Source organism: Kogia breviceps, chromosome 11 (assembly GCF_026419965.1).
Source record: "Kogia breviceps isolate mKogBre1 chromosome 11, mKogBre1 haplotype 1, whole genome shotgun sequence".
Taxonomy (NCBI): domain Eukaryota; kingdom Metazoa; phylum Chordata; class Mammalia; order Artiodactyla; family Physeteridae; genus Kogia; species Kogia breviceps.
Window position 1 is genome coordinate 85,169,999 of NC_081320.1, and position 15,771 is coordinate 85,185,769.

General features: G+C 47.3%; 1 protein-coding gene across 15 annotated transcripts in view; it reads left to right on the forward strand.

The window, feature by feature from the left end:
• ITSN2 (intersectin 2) overlaps positions 1–15,771 on the forward strand; it is a 145,409-nt gene that overhangs the window by 121,536 nt on the left and 8,102 nt on the right. For all 15 annotated transcript variants that reach the window (XM_067008009.1, XM_067008011.1, XM_067008013.1 and 12 more), the window contains 4 exons: positions 8,160–8,281; positions 11,193–11,299; positions 12,572–12,755; positions 13,462–13,560. In XM_067008009.1, the coding sequence (XP_066864110.1) occupies positions 8,160–8,281; positions 11,193–11,299; positions 12,572–12,755; positions 13,462–13,560 (512 nt within the window). The remainder of the gene's footprint in view (positions 1–8,159; positions 8,282–11,192; positions 11,300–12,571; positions 12,756–13,461; positions 13,561–15,771) is intronic.

Genomic DNA, 15,771 nt, shown 5'->3' on the forward strand with positions numbered 1-15,771 from the left:
TTTTGGGCGCACAGAGAATAGCATTGTTCAGAGGCGTAGGTCTCCTCAGAATGGGCAAGGACTATTCTGGGACTTTATGACATAATCTGAACAAGCCCTCTTTGTATCAGTCATCACAAATTGCCTTTTGTCCTTCACTTTTTGGAATCTTCGCAGATCTTTCTCCTCCTTTCTAAGCTATCTTGTTTGTTTGCTTGCACTGTTAATTTAGAACGGTGGTTCCCAGCTGTAGTAGGACACAGTTTTCATAACCATTATTCATTATTCATGTTTTGTCTCTCACTCTCCACATCCTAAACACAAGTGTCGGGGGTCTTGTGGCCCAGCCTACCGCTAATTATTCCTCTGGGAACTTTGACCTGGTGGTAGCCGTGATCTCTCATTTTTCCTACTTTCCCATTCTTCCTGTCTACCAGAAAGAACTTCCCAGGAAGTTTTCATCATTCTCTCTGACTGCCTATAGTTAATATCCATGTACTCTCAGAGTGTATCTTCATATCACATTCTATAAATACTTGTTGAAAACCTATATTATGTGTCAGGCACGGGAGACATAACAGATTATAAAATAGACAGAAATTCCTGCCCTCTTGGAGCTGACATTTGAGTAGGGTAAGACAGAAAACAAACAAAACAAGTAAGTGTGTAGTATCTTAGAAAAATAAAGCAGGTTAGGGAAAAGGAATGCTAGGTGGGGAGAGGTGGATCCAGAGGGATTTCAATTTTAAACAGGTTACTCAGATAAAGCTTCTCTGAAATGGTGACATGTGAGCGAAGACTTGAAAGATGTGATGGCTGTCTGGAGGAAGCCATGTGGATGCCTGGAAGATCATTCTAGGCAGAAGGAACAGCACATGCAAGGAGCATGCCTGTAATGCTTGAGGAACAGCACAGAGGCCAGTGTGGCTGGAACGAGGGAGGAGCAAGAGGAGGAGGAAATGAGGACAGAGAGGTATCTGCGGAGATGGGGGAGGCCATTGAGGTTCTTGTGGGCTGACTGTAAGAAATTTGGCTTTTGCTCAGAGTGAGAAGAACCCATTGAAGGGTTTTGATCAAAGGAGTGACATGATGTGCTATGTTTTAATAGGATAGCTCTGGCTTGCTAGATTAAATTGGAGGTTGGGGGGCAGGGGTCAGAGCAAAGAGACCTGGTAGGAGGTTCGTTCAGCAATCCAGGCAAAAGATGGCAGTGGCTTGGATCAGAATGACAGTGGTGGATGAGGTAAGAAGTGGTCAGATTATGGACCACTGTTACCTATTTTGAAGATAGAGCCACAGGTGGATTGAAGGTGAGGTGTAAGAAGAAGGAAAGTATCAATCCACCTGTTGTGTTAGCTTCAGGTGTACAGTAAAGTGAATCGGTTATACATATACATATATCCACTTTAAAAAAAAATTCTTTTCCCATATAGGCCATTACAGAGTATTGAGTAGAGTTCCCTGTGCTATACAGCAGGTTCTTATTGTTATCTATTTTATATATAGTAGCATGTATATGTCAATCCCCATCTCCCAATTTATCAGGGAGGTAATTCTATCAGTTTTTTATTTCACAGTTTGAGGCTGTCCCATTCGTTGCAAATAAGAGTTATTATATTTCCATGAGTTTTTGTGGTGTCATACAGATCCTTGGAAGCCTAGTTTGTCTGTTGCTAATGAATCCTCCCCCACTGCTCTTTTATATTTTGCATTTGTATAGTTTTTTGCAGCCTTTTACTTTTTTTCTTCTAGGTCTTTTATTTATTTATTTATTTATTTATTTATTCATTCATTTATTTATTTATTTATTTATTTATTTGGCTGTGTTGGGTCTTAGTTGAGGCATGTGGGATCTTTGTTGCAGCATGTGGGATCTTTGTTGCAGCATGAGGGATCTTTTTTTTTGTTGCAGCATGTGGGCTCTTCACTGCAGTGCATGGGCTTCTTCCTAGTCGTGGTGTGGGGGCCCTAGAGCACACGGGCTCAGTAGTTGCGCTTCACGGGCTTTCTAGTTGTGGAATGCAGGCTCCAGAGTGTACAGGCTCAGGAGTTGCAGCACATGGGCTCTCTAGTTGTGGCACTCAGGCTCTAGAGCGCACAGGCTTAGTTCCCCTGTGACATGTGGGATCTTAGTTCCCTGACCAGGGATGGAAACTGCATCCCCTGCATTGGAAGATGGACTCTTAAGCACTGGATCACCAGGGAAGTCCCACAGCCCTTTACTTCTAACATTTCTGTAACTTTATGTTTCTGGTGTCTTTGTAAATAGCATCTAGCTGAATTCTTTTGTCCAATCTAGAGTCTCTCTTAACTGACAGATTTAAGCCACTTATATTTATTAGAACTATTTTATACTTTTATTTATGTCTATCTTATTTGATATTTTCTATTTACCATGCATTTTCTTTGCTTCTTTTTAAAAAATTAACATTGAATTTATCCCACCAACTTATTCATTATTATTATTGTTATTTTTACTGTCAATAATTTTTTTTCACATAATTACTGGTATTTTTGCTCACCATTCCTTTTTCTTATTTTTTTTCTACCACTCCTTACATCTTTTTTTCCTTTTCAATTTTTTTCTTCCCAAAGTACGTTTTTTTATGTGGTTTTTTTTTGTTTTTTTTTTTTGTTTTGTTTTTTTTTTTTTTTTTTCGGTACGTGGGCCTCTCACTGTTGTGGCCTCTCCCGTTGCGGAGCAAGGCTCCGGACGCACACGCCCAGCGGCCACAGCTCAAGGGCCCAGCTGCTCCGTGGCATGTGGGATCTTCCTAGACGGGGGCACGAACCTGTGTCCCCTGCATTGGCAGGCGGACTCTCAACCACTGCGCCACCAGGGAAGCCCCAAAGTACATTTTTTTAATGGTCCCTTTAGTCAAATCAGCTAGTGGTAAATGCTGTTAAACTTTGCCTGAAAATGCCTTTATTTCTCCCTCTTCCATGAACAATAGTGTAATTAGAATTCTAGTTTGACAGTTATTTTTTTCTCAACACTCCCTGTTGTTGGGTTGAGTTGTGTGCAGTCTGATTGCTGTTCCTGTATAGTTATTCGGCTCTTTCTTTCTTACTATTTCAACAAATTTTTTCTTCCTTGGTGTTTTACAGTCTAGGTATGGGTTTATTTTTATTTTTTTTCCCTAATCAGGTATCATTTTTCCTCCTGAATCTGTGGAGTTATATCTTTCATCAACTCTAGAAAATTTTCAACCATTATAATCTCAGTTATTACCTCTTCCCTTTCTTTCTGTTCTCCCCTCCTAGACTCCCATTAGATGTGTGTTGGGCCTTATCATTCCATCCTCCGTATCTTTTAGCTTTCATTTTATGTTTTCCATCTTTTTGTCTTTCTGGACTGCATTCTAAGTAATTTCTTCAGCTCTGTTTTCAGATTTACTAATTGTTTCCTCCAATGTGTTTGATCTGCTGCCTCATCTATTAATTTATTATTTCCTTGATAATATTTACCTTTTTATTTGTTTCTGTTTCATATCTTCCTGTTGGGATTTTTAGACTCGAATTAGGGTTTCAGATCCTTCATATATGTCTCAAGTTATTTTAAACATATATATTTTACATCTCCTTTTGTTCTAATCCTCAGTTTTTTATGAATGGTGGATTGTTCCTTGCTTTTTGTAATTTTTTACTTTGAACTCATCTTTAGCGAGACTTAGTTTTTCTCTATAAATCCTGTGGAACCAAGGCTGTGAGAGTGACCCTCCAGACCAGTTGTACATTTTCTTTAGCCAAGCACCCTGAAGTTATCACCAGCCAGGGACCAAGTTTTGTGTTATTTCATCAGTTGAGGAATTCTTGAACTCCAAATTTATGTGAGATGCAGCCCCAGCATTTCTGTGCTTTACCCAGCAGGGACTAAATGCTTTCTTGTCATCTCACCATTCTGGCAGGAGGACTTTTTCCCTAGTCCACCCTGTAGTCTTCAGTCTCCTCTCATTAGCCAAACTCAGGCAGAAGTCAATGAAGGAAAGAGCTTACAAAAGTAGCCTTAGAGGTTGGCCTCCTTGCAGTATGGAGCAGAGCAGGGGAAAGATGAGAAATGGGTCTGGGGACAACACAATAGTCTTCCACTTGACAAGTATTTCCTGACCTCGGTGGTCAAAACGTTGCTAAGTGTGATATTATAGACTGTGTTAGACACAGTCCCTAACCTCCACTGGGAGAGAAGGACATACTAACTATATACAGAAGAACTACAATACATGTTACATTGTGGGAAGTATTTAAAATATAGATGCAAGCCAGTACCATGAAAACACGAAGGAGAGGCAGTCTGGGGACGGGGATGGAAAAGGTTTCCCTAGAGTAGGATCATATGAGCTGCACCCTGAAGGGGTAGTGAGATGGCTTCTGTGCAGAGAGGGGCCATGGACAGAGGCAACAACAGGAGTGCAAACAGCCAGGCCATGGACAGTTTGTACAGCACATCATGAGGACTGAGCCCAGGCCAGGGTGGGTAGAAGGTGGGCTGCATGGTCAGAGGCAGGCTGCTTCTGGATTACGGAGACTCCGGAGCCCTGTGCTCCGTCCCCCCCCTCCCCGAGCTAGGACTTCATTCTGCAAAAAACAGAAGTCATTGAACATTCTGTCTGGGAAAGAACATGATAAAAAATGTAGAGGCTGGCTTGAGCTGTTCAATATAAATATAATGTAGGTCACAAATACAAGCCCATATGTAATTTAAAATTTTCCAGCAGCTACATTTTATTTATTTTTATTTTTTTGGAATAAAGGGAACTGTATTTTCTTATAAAGTTGTGTCACTGTACTCTGGTAAGTAACCCTTATATCCATTTTCCCACAATAGTGCAGCAGCTACATTTTAAAAAGTAAAAAGAAACAGATGGAATTAATTTTAATAATTATTTTTACTTAACCTAGCATTATCCAAAATATTATTTCAGTGTGTAATCGGTATAATAATTTTTGTACTGATGCATTATTTTACATTCTAGGATTCTTCTACTGGGTCTTTGAAATCTGGTGTATATTTTACACTTACAGCTCTTCTCTGTTTGGACTGGCCATGGTTCAGGTGCTCAGTAGTCACATGTTGCTAATGGCTACTCTATTGGACAGTGCAGGTGTAGAGGATGGTAGAGGGGTGTAGTCTGTCCACAAACCCTAATTCCTCAGTTCTCAAAAGATTCACTCTCCCCTCAAAACAGAGGGTTCTGTGGTCAGATAAGTGTTGGGAACTCTGGGTTCACTCAAATGTTCCTTTAGAGCAGGGTTTCTCAGAGCATAGTATGCAGATGTGCCTTGTCACCTTAGCAGAGAAATGTAAAGCCAGATTCGTTTGACCTTGCAGGTCAGGAATGCCAGGAACATATTTTAATATTTCCTGGATTGGGGGGACCAGAGAGCCTGGAGGCAGGCAGAGGCAGAAATGCAGAAGGAAACACCCGGAAGAAGAGACAGAGGCTAAGGGAGAGACTCGAGTGTTGGAAGCAGCAGCTCATCCATCACAGGTGTCAGGGCTCTGGGCAGGTGCAGGAGGACGCCAGCTCCCAAGGGGACCTCTGCATTTGGCGATGCTCAAGGTCACCATTACCTCCACAAGAGCAGTGTCAGTGGAGTGGTGGGACAGAAGCCATTGTACCTTAAGTTGGACAGGTGACAGAGAGAGCTGGAGGCGGGGGGAATGAGTGTCAGACCCCTCCTCTGTCAGACGTTTGGCAGTGAGACTAGAGACAGGTGTTTGTGGAGGGAGCAGGGTTGCAGGAGGGGTGCTTGTTGGTTTTAAACATTGTGGCAGGATGGACACATAGCCATGTTCATAGACGAGAGGGACCAGTGAAGACTGAAGGTGGAAGTGTGAAGGGCAGGGAAGGTCCTGCAGGAGGGGGCAGGTTAGGGATTCTGGCTTTAGAAGAAGTAGGCTCCCCTCACCCCCTGACACAGGAAGGAAGTACAGGGACGAGTGGGCAGGAAGATGGGGCTGGAAGTGGAAGGGGCGTCATGCCTTTATTTTCTTCCCCTGGTGTCAGAGGTGAGAGCATCTGAAAGTGGGGCTAGGGGTCAGGTTGGAAACTTGGAGAATAAAAATTTAAGAACCATTGTAACGAAATGCAGAGGTGTCAGCTAGGGTTGGAGTACAAGGATCGTCCCACGTTCATCCTGATGAAGCTAATGTCGTGTACGTCCCAGCCTTAGAAACGATAAACTACCTGAGACTTTTCCTATTATCCCAAGATACTGAATAGATAGGCCAGTGCTTGTGGGTTTTAACATCAATCATCGATTCCCAAAGTGTGATATCCCGGTGGTGCACAACACAATGGCCCAAAAAATAGTGCCCAGGAGGACTCGATTTATTTCAATGGTTATATGTTTATGGGAGTGACTATTAGAAGAAACCTAACCATCACATTCAAACCCATGATTTCCTAGACATTTAGCTCAAACGTGAACAAAAATATTTCATAAGTAAGAGTAGAGATAGTATGTGGATATGGCAGAATGTGAAGGACCGAGATCTGTAAGCCACTAGCAAAGAAGTAGGGCAACCTTAGAAACCGTTGCAGTTGCTCCACCAGCGTCAGCTGGGTGGCAACGTGATCAGCAACATTCCCCGTCAGGCGTCGGCCTTGGCATCCAGCCTCCGGCTGTGCAGCCGGGTCAGGCAGGGACCTGTGTTCGCCTTGCGCGTCCCTAGCTCTCGCTCATTCCTGCAGGTCTCCTTGGCAGAACAGGATGGAACACGGTCCCCAGAAAAGCTGGATAAGTCTGAACATGAGTGGCACTGCGATTTCATCTTGGTAGCACCAGACGTGACTTCTGCCTTATTCAATTTTTGTTTGACTGTGGGAGTGATTTTTTTTAAAGCTGTCGGCAGCATGTGCAGAAAATAGAACAGCTGTCTTCGTGAGGACTCTATGAAAGCCCAAATCTATACAAAATACATAAAAAATCAAAAACAGTCAGAAAGAGACCCCCCCACCCCCTTAAAAGGCCGGTGTGATCCTGGCGTTTCCGCCTCTGTGGCTCTGTGCCTTTGTCCCCGTGCAGGGCGTCTGCCTCGGTCCGAACACTGCGGGCTGCGGAGGCCCCGCAGGGCTGGCCCTGCTCCTGCGTCCTCCGCTCCCCAGACCTTCGTGTTGCCTCCCCGTCTCTCCTGCTTCGGATGTGCACCGCTACCGCCTCATGTTGTCCCTTGCTGGGCACCTACCTACCTGCTTTTTCTTTTTGCCTGAGGAAGGGCTTTCTGCGGCGTTTCCCCTCCCACTGGGCCTACGGCAGGCCCTCAGCTTCTTACTGAATGACTCTGGGTTAACGTCACTTCCCAGTGTGACAGTGAGCTCAGCTCCCATGTGCCTGGCTGTACATTGATCCGCAGTGACTATGGTACTTCTCACTCTGATGCCATGCGAGACGGCTGGGGACTGCCCTCAAAGCCCCCGTGGCTTCAGTGTACCCCGAACCACCAGTCCCTTGTTCCAGTGGGTTAAGACAGTCCTCTTGCTGGGAACTGCTGGGCCCTGGAGACTTCAGGTTTCCTAACTGAGCACTTAACTTGGAGAAATCTAGAGAAATGTTTCTCAAACATTTTTTAAACAGTGGCTCACAGTAAGAAATACATTTCACATCCTCAAATACATACCTAACTAAAAATTTTCACAGGACAATACTGACAGATCCTGTGCACGTGGTAGTTTCTAGTTATTTATTTTGTTTTGGTTTTGTTTAAAAAAATCGATAGAATGGCCCACCAATAGCTCATGACCTGCGGTTTGGAAAACACTGGTCTCCAGCATTTGATTCACTTAATCATTACAATACTTTGAAACTGTCTCAAGACGGTGAGAATAGCATAGATTCTTCACAAGGCTCCGCACAGTCCTGGTTTCTTTGAGGCCATTTCTGAAAATCCTTCATTCTGTCATTACTTATTTGGCAAAGAAATTGGGGCCACACCGAGCATCGCAGGCGTTGCAGCCAGTTACAGGTGTTGCTAATTTGCGGCTCTGGAGCTCTGGAGTGGCCGGTGGTTAATCGCACTTCTGCAGGTGTGCGCTGTTCGCCCGAGTCCCAATCCCTTTGGCAGGCCATGTGGTTCTTTCCCGGCAACATTTGCAAACCCCGTGTATCTGATGATTCATGTCTGTTTTCTCCGAAGAAGATAAAATAATATTTTGAAACTCTGCCCTGCTTTCCCACAGGGTGTGCAGATCTCCAAACCCTGGACACCATGCAGCCAGTGGAGAGGAAAAGGCAGGGCTACATTCATGAGCTGATTGAGACTGAGGAGCGGTACGCGGATGACCTTCAGCTCGTCGTGGAGGTGAGGGCGTCGCGGGCTCCGCCGGCTCCTTACGGGGTGGGGCCTCGTGGCGAGGTATCACCTTTGGCGAGTGAATTCTCACGCGGTGACGGGAGCGCTCACACCCTCAGAGTGCTTCCTCTGACCCTTGGAGAGGCCTTGAAGATCTCGAGTCGGCTCTTCTCCAGATTAGGTAATTCAGAGTGAAGAGAGAGAGAAAAGGCGCTCAGCGCCTCAGTCGGATGTGGTAGAGGCCCCATCAGGAAAGACCAGGGTACGGAGTAGGTGGGAAGGCTCTACAGCAAATGGATCTGCCTCAGACTTTTCTCTGGCGATTCTGCACTGCTCTTCTGGCACCTGACGCTTTCATAAAGTTTACTTATTTCCAGAGGAATGGTGAGGCAGTGGGAGTGTTCACCCAACCTTTATATCAGTTTGGAAAACCAGTGTACTGTAAAATAGCTCCCAAATCTCATATATTTACTGTGTGTGTTTGTGACTATTAACGTTGCCAGCAACCCCTAAGCAGATGACAGCCGTTAGAGTGGCACTTTTAAATGGTTCGTGTTTGAGCAAACAAAGTAAGATTTTATACTTTTATTATGCTTTTGTTTCCATGGCTTTCAGTTCCCACAAAATGTGTCAAGGCCCTCAGATGAGACCAGTTTAAAAAAAAACTTAAAGAGAACAGGTGTCCCCGCTCAGGCCCAACAGGTGCACTGTTTACGTGGCCGTGGCCTTGAGAACACACGGTGCAGAAGCTGAGTCCTGCATCTGCCCCAGCAAGGCCTGCCCCTGATTCATTCTCTCCCCTGAATTCGGGCTGGGATCTCAGACGTTCACTGTCCTGCACTTCTCGGTTGATAACGTCTATCTTCCCCCAGGCTGTGAGCTCCTGAGGGCAGAGACTGTGTGTCCTTTGTCCTACACCCCAAACGTAGGCTGGCCCTTTACAGGCCTTCCCAACAGGACTGAACTTACGTGTGGCTAGGTGTGTTTATGCCTGTCTGCACTTCTCTCACCAGGATGGATGGCCTGGAAGAAAAGCCCATCTTTATGATTAACCCCTACAAGTGTCAGCCCTGCTGCTGGTCAGATTCCAGTCCTAACGGGTTGTAAACGGGTGTGGAGAACCGCTCTGACTAGCACAGAAGGTGAACAGGGGCCAGGCGCTCGCCCCGTCTCAGGCCAGCCTCTTAACCACTTGGGCTTGGTTATTCTCCCTCTGCGCACCTCACAAGACGCTCTGAGGGGTGAGGCATCATATTGGGGTCAGGGGGTTAGGGTAAAAAGCACTGCCCACAGGCCAGGGCTTCTCATTACCGTTCCCATGGAGGGCCCCGGAGGACCCAGCCACCTCATCCTCTGCTGACCTCACTGAGGCTGGCACAAAGCAGGCAAACAGAACGAATAAACAGTAACATAAAGTAATCAGCGAGTGAAAGAACAGACAATCAGATGCTCTCCCTGTCCTTCAGGAGCAACCTCAGGGCAGATCGACCTTGTTTCCAGGGCTCTCTCTCATAGGAGTGTCCAGACATCTTCAGTCTGATTCTGGAACCGTAGCGGTTTAGAGACGTTAGTTCATAGCACTTTTATCTGAGTTCTTTGAATCCAGGTTCAACTCAATGCAGTAAACATTAATTTAGAACAGTTTCAATGGAGGGTAACATCATGTGTATTTTGGAGAGATTTCACGTGAGAAGAGTTGTCTCAGATGACTTCACCATTTCTGTAAAAGGCTTTTAAAGTCATTCCCTAGTTGTTCAGTGGAAACTTGAACTTAGAATCAAAAAGTTGTTTTTAGGCCTTCCCTGGTGGCGCAGTAGTTGAGAGTCCGCCTGCCGATGCAGGGGACGTGGGTTCGTGCCCCGGTCCGGGAAGATCCCACGTGCCGCGGAGCGGCTGGGCCTGTGAGCCATGGCCGCTGGGCCTGCGTGTCCAGAGCCTGTGCTCCGCAACGGGAGAGGCCACGGCAGTGAGAGGCCCGCGTACCGCAAAAAAAAAAAAAAGTTGTTTTAGTTCTGGCTCCTCCACATTCTAGCTTTGTGACCTTGAGCAAATTACTCTCTCAGCTTTTATTTCTTCGTGGGTCAATTGGGAATAATAATACCTGACTTAGCGTGACCTACATCATCTATGAAGTTAATTGAGAAGCCCGCACACACACGTGTGCATGTACACATACACGTGTGCATGTATGTGCATATCAGAACTTTGTGAAACCTTAAGTGCTATGGATTCCCAAAGTGTTATCATTTAACCTCTGAAATCCACATGTGCTTGGTGGCCAGTCTTGAGGATAGGATAAGGCATCACTCTTTCTTTTGGTGCACTTCTCACAAACTGCTTCCAGACCCCTGAGGTGCTCAGCCTGACAACGGCCATGCTCCCTCAGTTCTGCAGGCTCTTCCAGTGTGTGGGTGCTTTATATCCATGGTTTATTCAACCTGTATAACACCCTGAGGAGGTAGGTATGAGAATCTCCTCTTCTTGATGAAACTGCTGGATTCAATCCTTAGAATCAGCCCTGATAGGAGTAGAAATAGCAAAAAGTAGGGAAATTTTGCAATTTAAAATTTAACAGTCACAATATATTTGTTTAAAAGTGCTGGGGCGGGGCTTCCTTGGTGGCGCAGTGGTTGGGGGTCCGCCTGCCGATGCAGGGAACACGGGTTCGTGCCCCGGTCCGGGAGGATCCCACATGCCGCGGAGCGGCTGGGCCCGTGAGCCATGGCCGCTGAGCCTGCGCATCCGGAGCCTGTGCTCCGCAACGGGAGAGGCCACGGCAGTGAGAGGCCCGCGTACCGCAAAAAAAAAAAAAGTGCCACGATCATCCTAGTTTTAGTGTATGAAGATAATGTTTTATTTAGACCACACAGGTTGTGTACTGCACTTAAGCTGACTTCTTTCCCTTGTGTTGTGAATTTAGGTTTTTCAGAAACGAATGGCAGAACCAGGTTTTCTCACTGAAGGAGAAATGGCCTTGATCTTTGTTAACTGGAAGGAGCTCATCATGTCGAACACGAAGCTGCTGAAGTGAGTCGTGAGCATCACCTGTCGTTGCAGCAGACGCCCCCAGCCCCAGGGCTGAGACTCCCACCTAACTCTCTGCAGCCAGGGCTGCTTAGCAAAGAACTTCCACTGTTTTCTGTTCACTCGGGCTTTTTTTTAAAATATAAATTTATTTATTTTATTTTTGGCTGCGTTGGGTCTTCGTTGCTGTATGCGGGCTTTGTCCAGTTGCGGTGAGCAGGGGCTACTCTTCATTGCGGTGTGCAGGCTTCTCATTGCAGTGGCTTCTCCTGCTGCAGAGCCTGGGCTCTAGGCACATGGGCTGCAGTAGTCGCGGTGCACGGGCTTAATAGTTGTGGCTCACGGGCTCTAGAGCACAGGCTCAGTAGTTGTGGCGCACGGGCTTAGCTGCTCCACAGCATGTGGGATCTTCCCGGACGAGGGATCGAACCCATGTCCCCTGCATTGGCAGGCGGATTCTTAACCACTGCGCCACCAGGGAAGTCCCTCCCTCAGGCTTTTAATTTTATCATCATTTTATGAAATGCTCTCTAACTCTGAAATGCATAATTATTGAAGTAAAGAAATATAACAAAGAAAATATTTGATTAAGCAAAGGAAAAATTAAATCATTAAACAAACAATATATCAACATGTGGTTCCAAAATATACTTGACTCTGCATCAGATAGAGTCAGGAGAGAAGCTGCAGCTCATGGCCTAGACATAACTGGCTGGTCTGGCACTCTCCTAAGTCCAGTGTGAAATTCCGTTTCCTGTGGTGATTTTCTGTCCCTTATGCCCGTGGGGACAGGCTCCTGTGGGGAGGCATGAGCAGTCCCAGCGCTTGCTGCCTCTCTGCCCTCCTTGGCGCTCAGCAGCTCTCTGGGAACGATGCCGCCTCCACACCTGGCCTCTGTGGGCTCCTGCTTCCTTTTTTCCCTTGCAGAGGGTAGAAATTTCTTTCTTCTTGGTTCAGCTGAAAACAAGTTAGAAAACTTTCAGAAGAAACTTTGCTAAGAAACAAAGCTGAATCCAAAACAATTCCAAAGACCTAGGAACACCCAAGTGCACAGACTTCATTTTCTTCTTCTTTCTAGCAGCTCACCCAGGTTGGCTGGGCAGGCAGGGCTTTAGGCCCTCGCTGCCTCCTCCTCCTGACCTTTCCCTCATGGCGCCAGAGGTTTTTAGGTAACTCACTGGTCGTCATTACCGTTAAGTCTCGCAAGGTATTCATCCTTCATTTGCAAAGCACATTCAGTTAGAAATGGGAAGTGAGAGTGTGTGTTGGTTTCAGGGCCTTGCGAGTACGGAAGAAGACTGGGGGTGAGAAGATGCCCGTGCAGATGATTGGGGACATCCTGGCAGCTGAGCTGTCCCACATGCAGGCTTACATCCGGTTCTGCAGCTGTCAGCTGAATGGAGCAGCTCTTTTACAGCAGAAGACAGATGAACACGCAGACTTCAAAGAATTTTTAAAGGTAACTCCATTCTGGGAATGTAGGCAGGCCAGCCTTGTTCTGAGCCAGGAGGCAGGGGTGTATGGCGCCACGGTGGGGAATCTCAGCAGTGGAGAAGGCCATCTCCATCACCTTCCAAAGGAAACACAGATATGGCAAAGAATTTTCGGATTGCTTCGAGTTGCCTTTCATGTTGAATTGATTTTTCTTGGCACTGGGGCCATGATTTTGCTACCAACTCTGATAGGAATAGGGGTAGAAGAGGATACTTTTATGAGGGAAGACGAGGACTTCACTTGGGGGTATGCTGAGGTATTGAGGTGCCTTTGGGACATGCAGGGGAAACGGAGAGTAATTTGGCAAGTGTAGAGCTCCACAGCTGGCCTGGTCACACTGTGGGGCTCAGTCGTGTGGGATCTTGGGCAGAGGAGAGGAGAGGAGTGAGGAAGACCGAGAGGGTCAGTGGGCTGGGAAGACAGTCTGGTTCCGGCAGCAGTGGGAGGGAGGGCTCGCACAGGCTGCCAGACGCACGTAAGGAAGAACGGAAAGCATCCGCTAGCTCTGGCACATGAAGTGGGATATTCCTGCTGTTAACCTGATATGTATCATTTTGGATCCTGAGTTAAAAGAAGTTAGAAATCTAAAAGGTGGTCAAAGGAGAATAGCCAATGTTTCCTTGTTTTCCTTAGGCTATGATTTCCTCACAAGCCTCTCAATTATTTTGCAGAAGCTGGCATCTGACCCTCGATGTAAAGGAATGCCCCTTTCCAGCTTCCTGCTGAAGCCCATGCAGAGGATCACCCGCTACCCCCTCCTCATCAGAAGTGTGAGTGCCCGGCTGGGAGAAGCAGGACCCTTTGAGGTTCACAGAGGCTGATAGGGAGCCTCCAAATACACCAGCCACCCACCACATGGTCCGACTCCACTGTCTGGTGGACCAGGCACTGCACCGTAGCTGGGGGCGGGGGGCACGTGTGTGTGTGTGTGTGTGTGTGTGTGTGTGTGTGTGTGTGTGTGTGTGTGGTGGACCAGGCACCGTGTGTGTGTGTGTGTGTGTGTGTGTGTGTGTGTGTGTGTGGTGGACCAGGCACCGTGTGTGTGTGTGTGTGTGTGTGTGTGTGTGTGTGTGGTGGACCAGGCACCGTGTGTGTGTGTGTGTGTGTGTGTGTGTGTGTGTGTGTGTGGTGGACCAGGCACCGTGTGTGTGTGTGTGTGTGTGTGTGTGTGTGTCTGGTGGACCAGGCACTGTGTGTGTGTGTGTGTGTGTGTGTGTGTGTGTGTGTCTGGTGGACCAGGCACCGTGTGTGTGTGTGTGTGTGTGTGTGTGTGTGTGTGTGGTGGACCAGGCACCGTGTGTGTGTGTGTGTGTGTGTGTGTGTGTCTGGTGGACCAGGCACCGTGTGTGTGTGTGTGTGTGTGTGTGTGTGTGTGTGTGTGTGTCTGGTGGACCAGGCACCGTGTGTGTGTGTGTGTGTGTGTGTGTGTGTGTGTCTGCGTGTACCAGGCACCGTGTGTGTGTGTGTGTGTGTGTGTGTGTGTGTGTGTGTGTGTGGTGGACCAGGCACCGTGTGTGTGTGTGTGTGTGTGTGTGTGTGTGTGTGTGTGTGTGTGTGGTGGACCAGGCACCGTGTGTGTGTGTGTGTGTGTGTGTGTGTGTGTGTGTGGTGGACCAGGCACCGTGTGTGTGTGTGTGTGTGTGTGTGTGTGTGTGTGTGTGGTGGACCAGGCACCGTGTGTGTGTGTGTGTGTGTGTGTGTGTGTGTGTCTGGTGGACCAGGCACTGTGTGTGTGTGTGTGTGTGTGTGTGTGTGTGTGTCTGGTGGACCAGGCACCGTGTGTGTGTGTGTGTGTGTGTGTGTGTGTGTGTGTGGTGGACCAGGCACCGTGTGTGTGTGTGTGTGTGTGTGTGTGTGTCTGGTGGACCAGGCACCGTGTGTGTGTGTGTGTGTGTGTGTGTGTGTGTGTGTGTCTGGTGGACCAGGCACCGTGTGTGTGTGTGTGTGTGTGTGTGTGTGTGTGTGTGTGTCTGCGTGTACCAGGCACCGTAGCTGGGGGCGGGGGGCACGTGTGTGTGTGTGTGTGTCTCTGCGTGTACCAGGCACCGTAGCTGGGGGCGGGGGGCACGTGTGTGTGTGTGTGTGTGTGTGTGTGTGTGTGTGTGTGTCTCTGCGTGTACCAGGCACCGTAGCTGGGGGCGGGGGGCACGTGTGTGTGTGTGTGTGTGTGTGTGTGTGTGTCTGCGTGTACCAGGCACCGTAGCTGGGGGCGGGGGGCACATGCAGTCTGAAGGGATAAATCCTTGAAGTGGGCAAATAAAAGAGGTATCCATGGTCATTTGGGATACCTGTCCTCCCCCTTCCCAGGAAGCTCCCTGGCCTCTCGGGGTCACGAGTGTATGTTGTCTAGGCAGGGCAATGCCCTCTAGGTCTCCAGCTGTGGCAGGAGTCCACAGTTAGTATGACCTTGGGGTCCAGTCTTCCTGCTGAGATCTGAATTCATCCACCAACTGAATATGTAACCAGACGTCCCAGCAGTCTCCAACTCAGTGTCCTAGACAGCTCATCATTGTTCCCTGGCTGTATCCTACCTCAGCTGGCTGACTGCACAGTTCCTCTAAAATTCCATTCATCTTTTTGACACAAACAGTGTTGGCCTCTCGAGCTGATCTGCCTTCTAAGGAGAAGGCAGACTTTCAAAAGATTATTCCACAGGTAATCATTGAGGTAACTTTAATCATCTTACAAAGAAAAACAGTAGAAATAATATAAGACTGTTGCTTTTATTGATTATGCCTGATCTCTGGTATGTAAGCCATGTTAACTCAATATACACCTTATGTTACAGAGCTAATGTCACAGTTCTGATACCAAATGGACCCGTTAATATACATTAATCCACAGTCCCTTACCTGAAATATTTGCGGCCAGATGTATTTCAGAATTCAGAATGTAATTAGAATGCTGTATATTACACGACACCCCAACAAAGCCTGGGCAGCACCGATAAGCAACACATTAATAGTCCTACAGAGAGATTC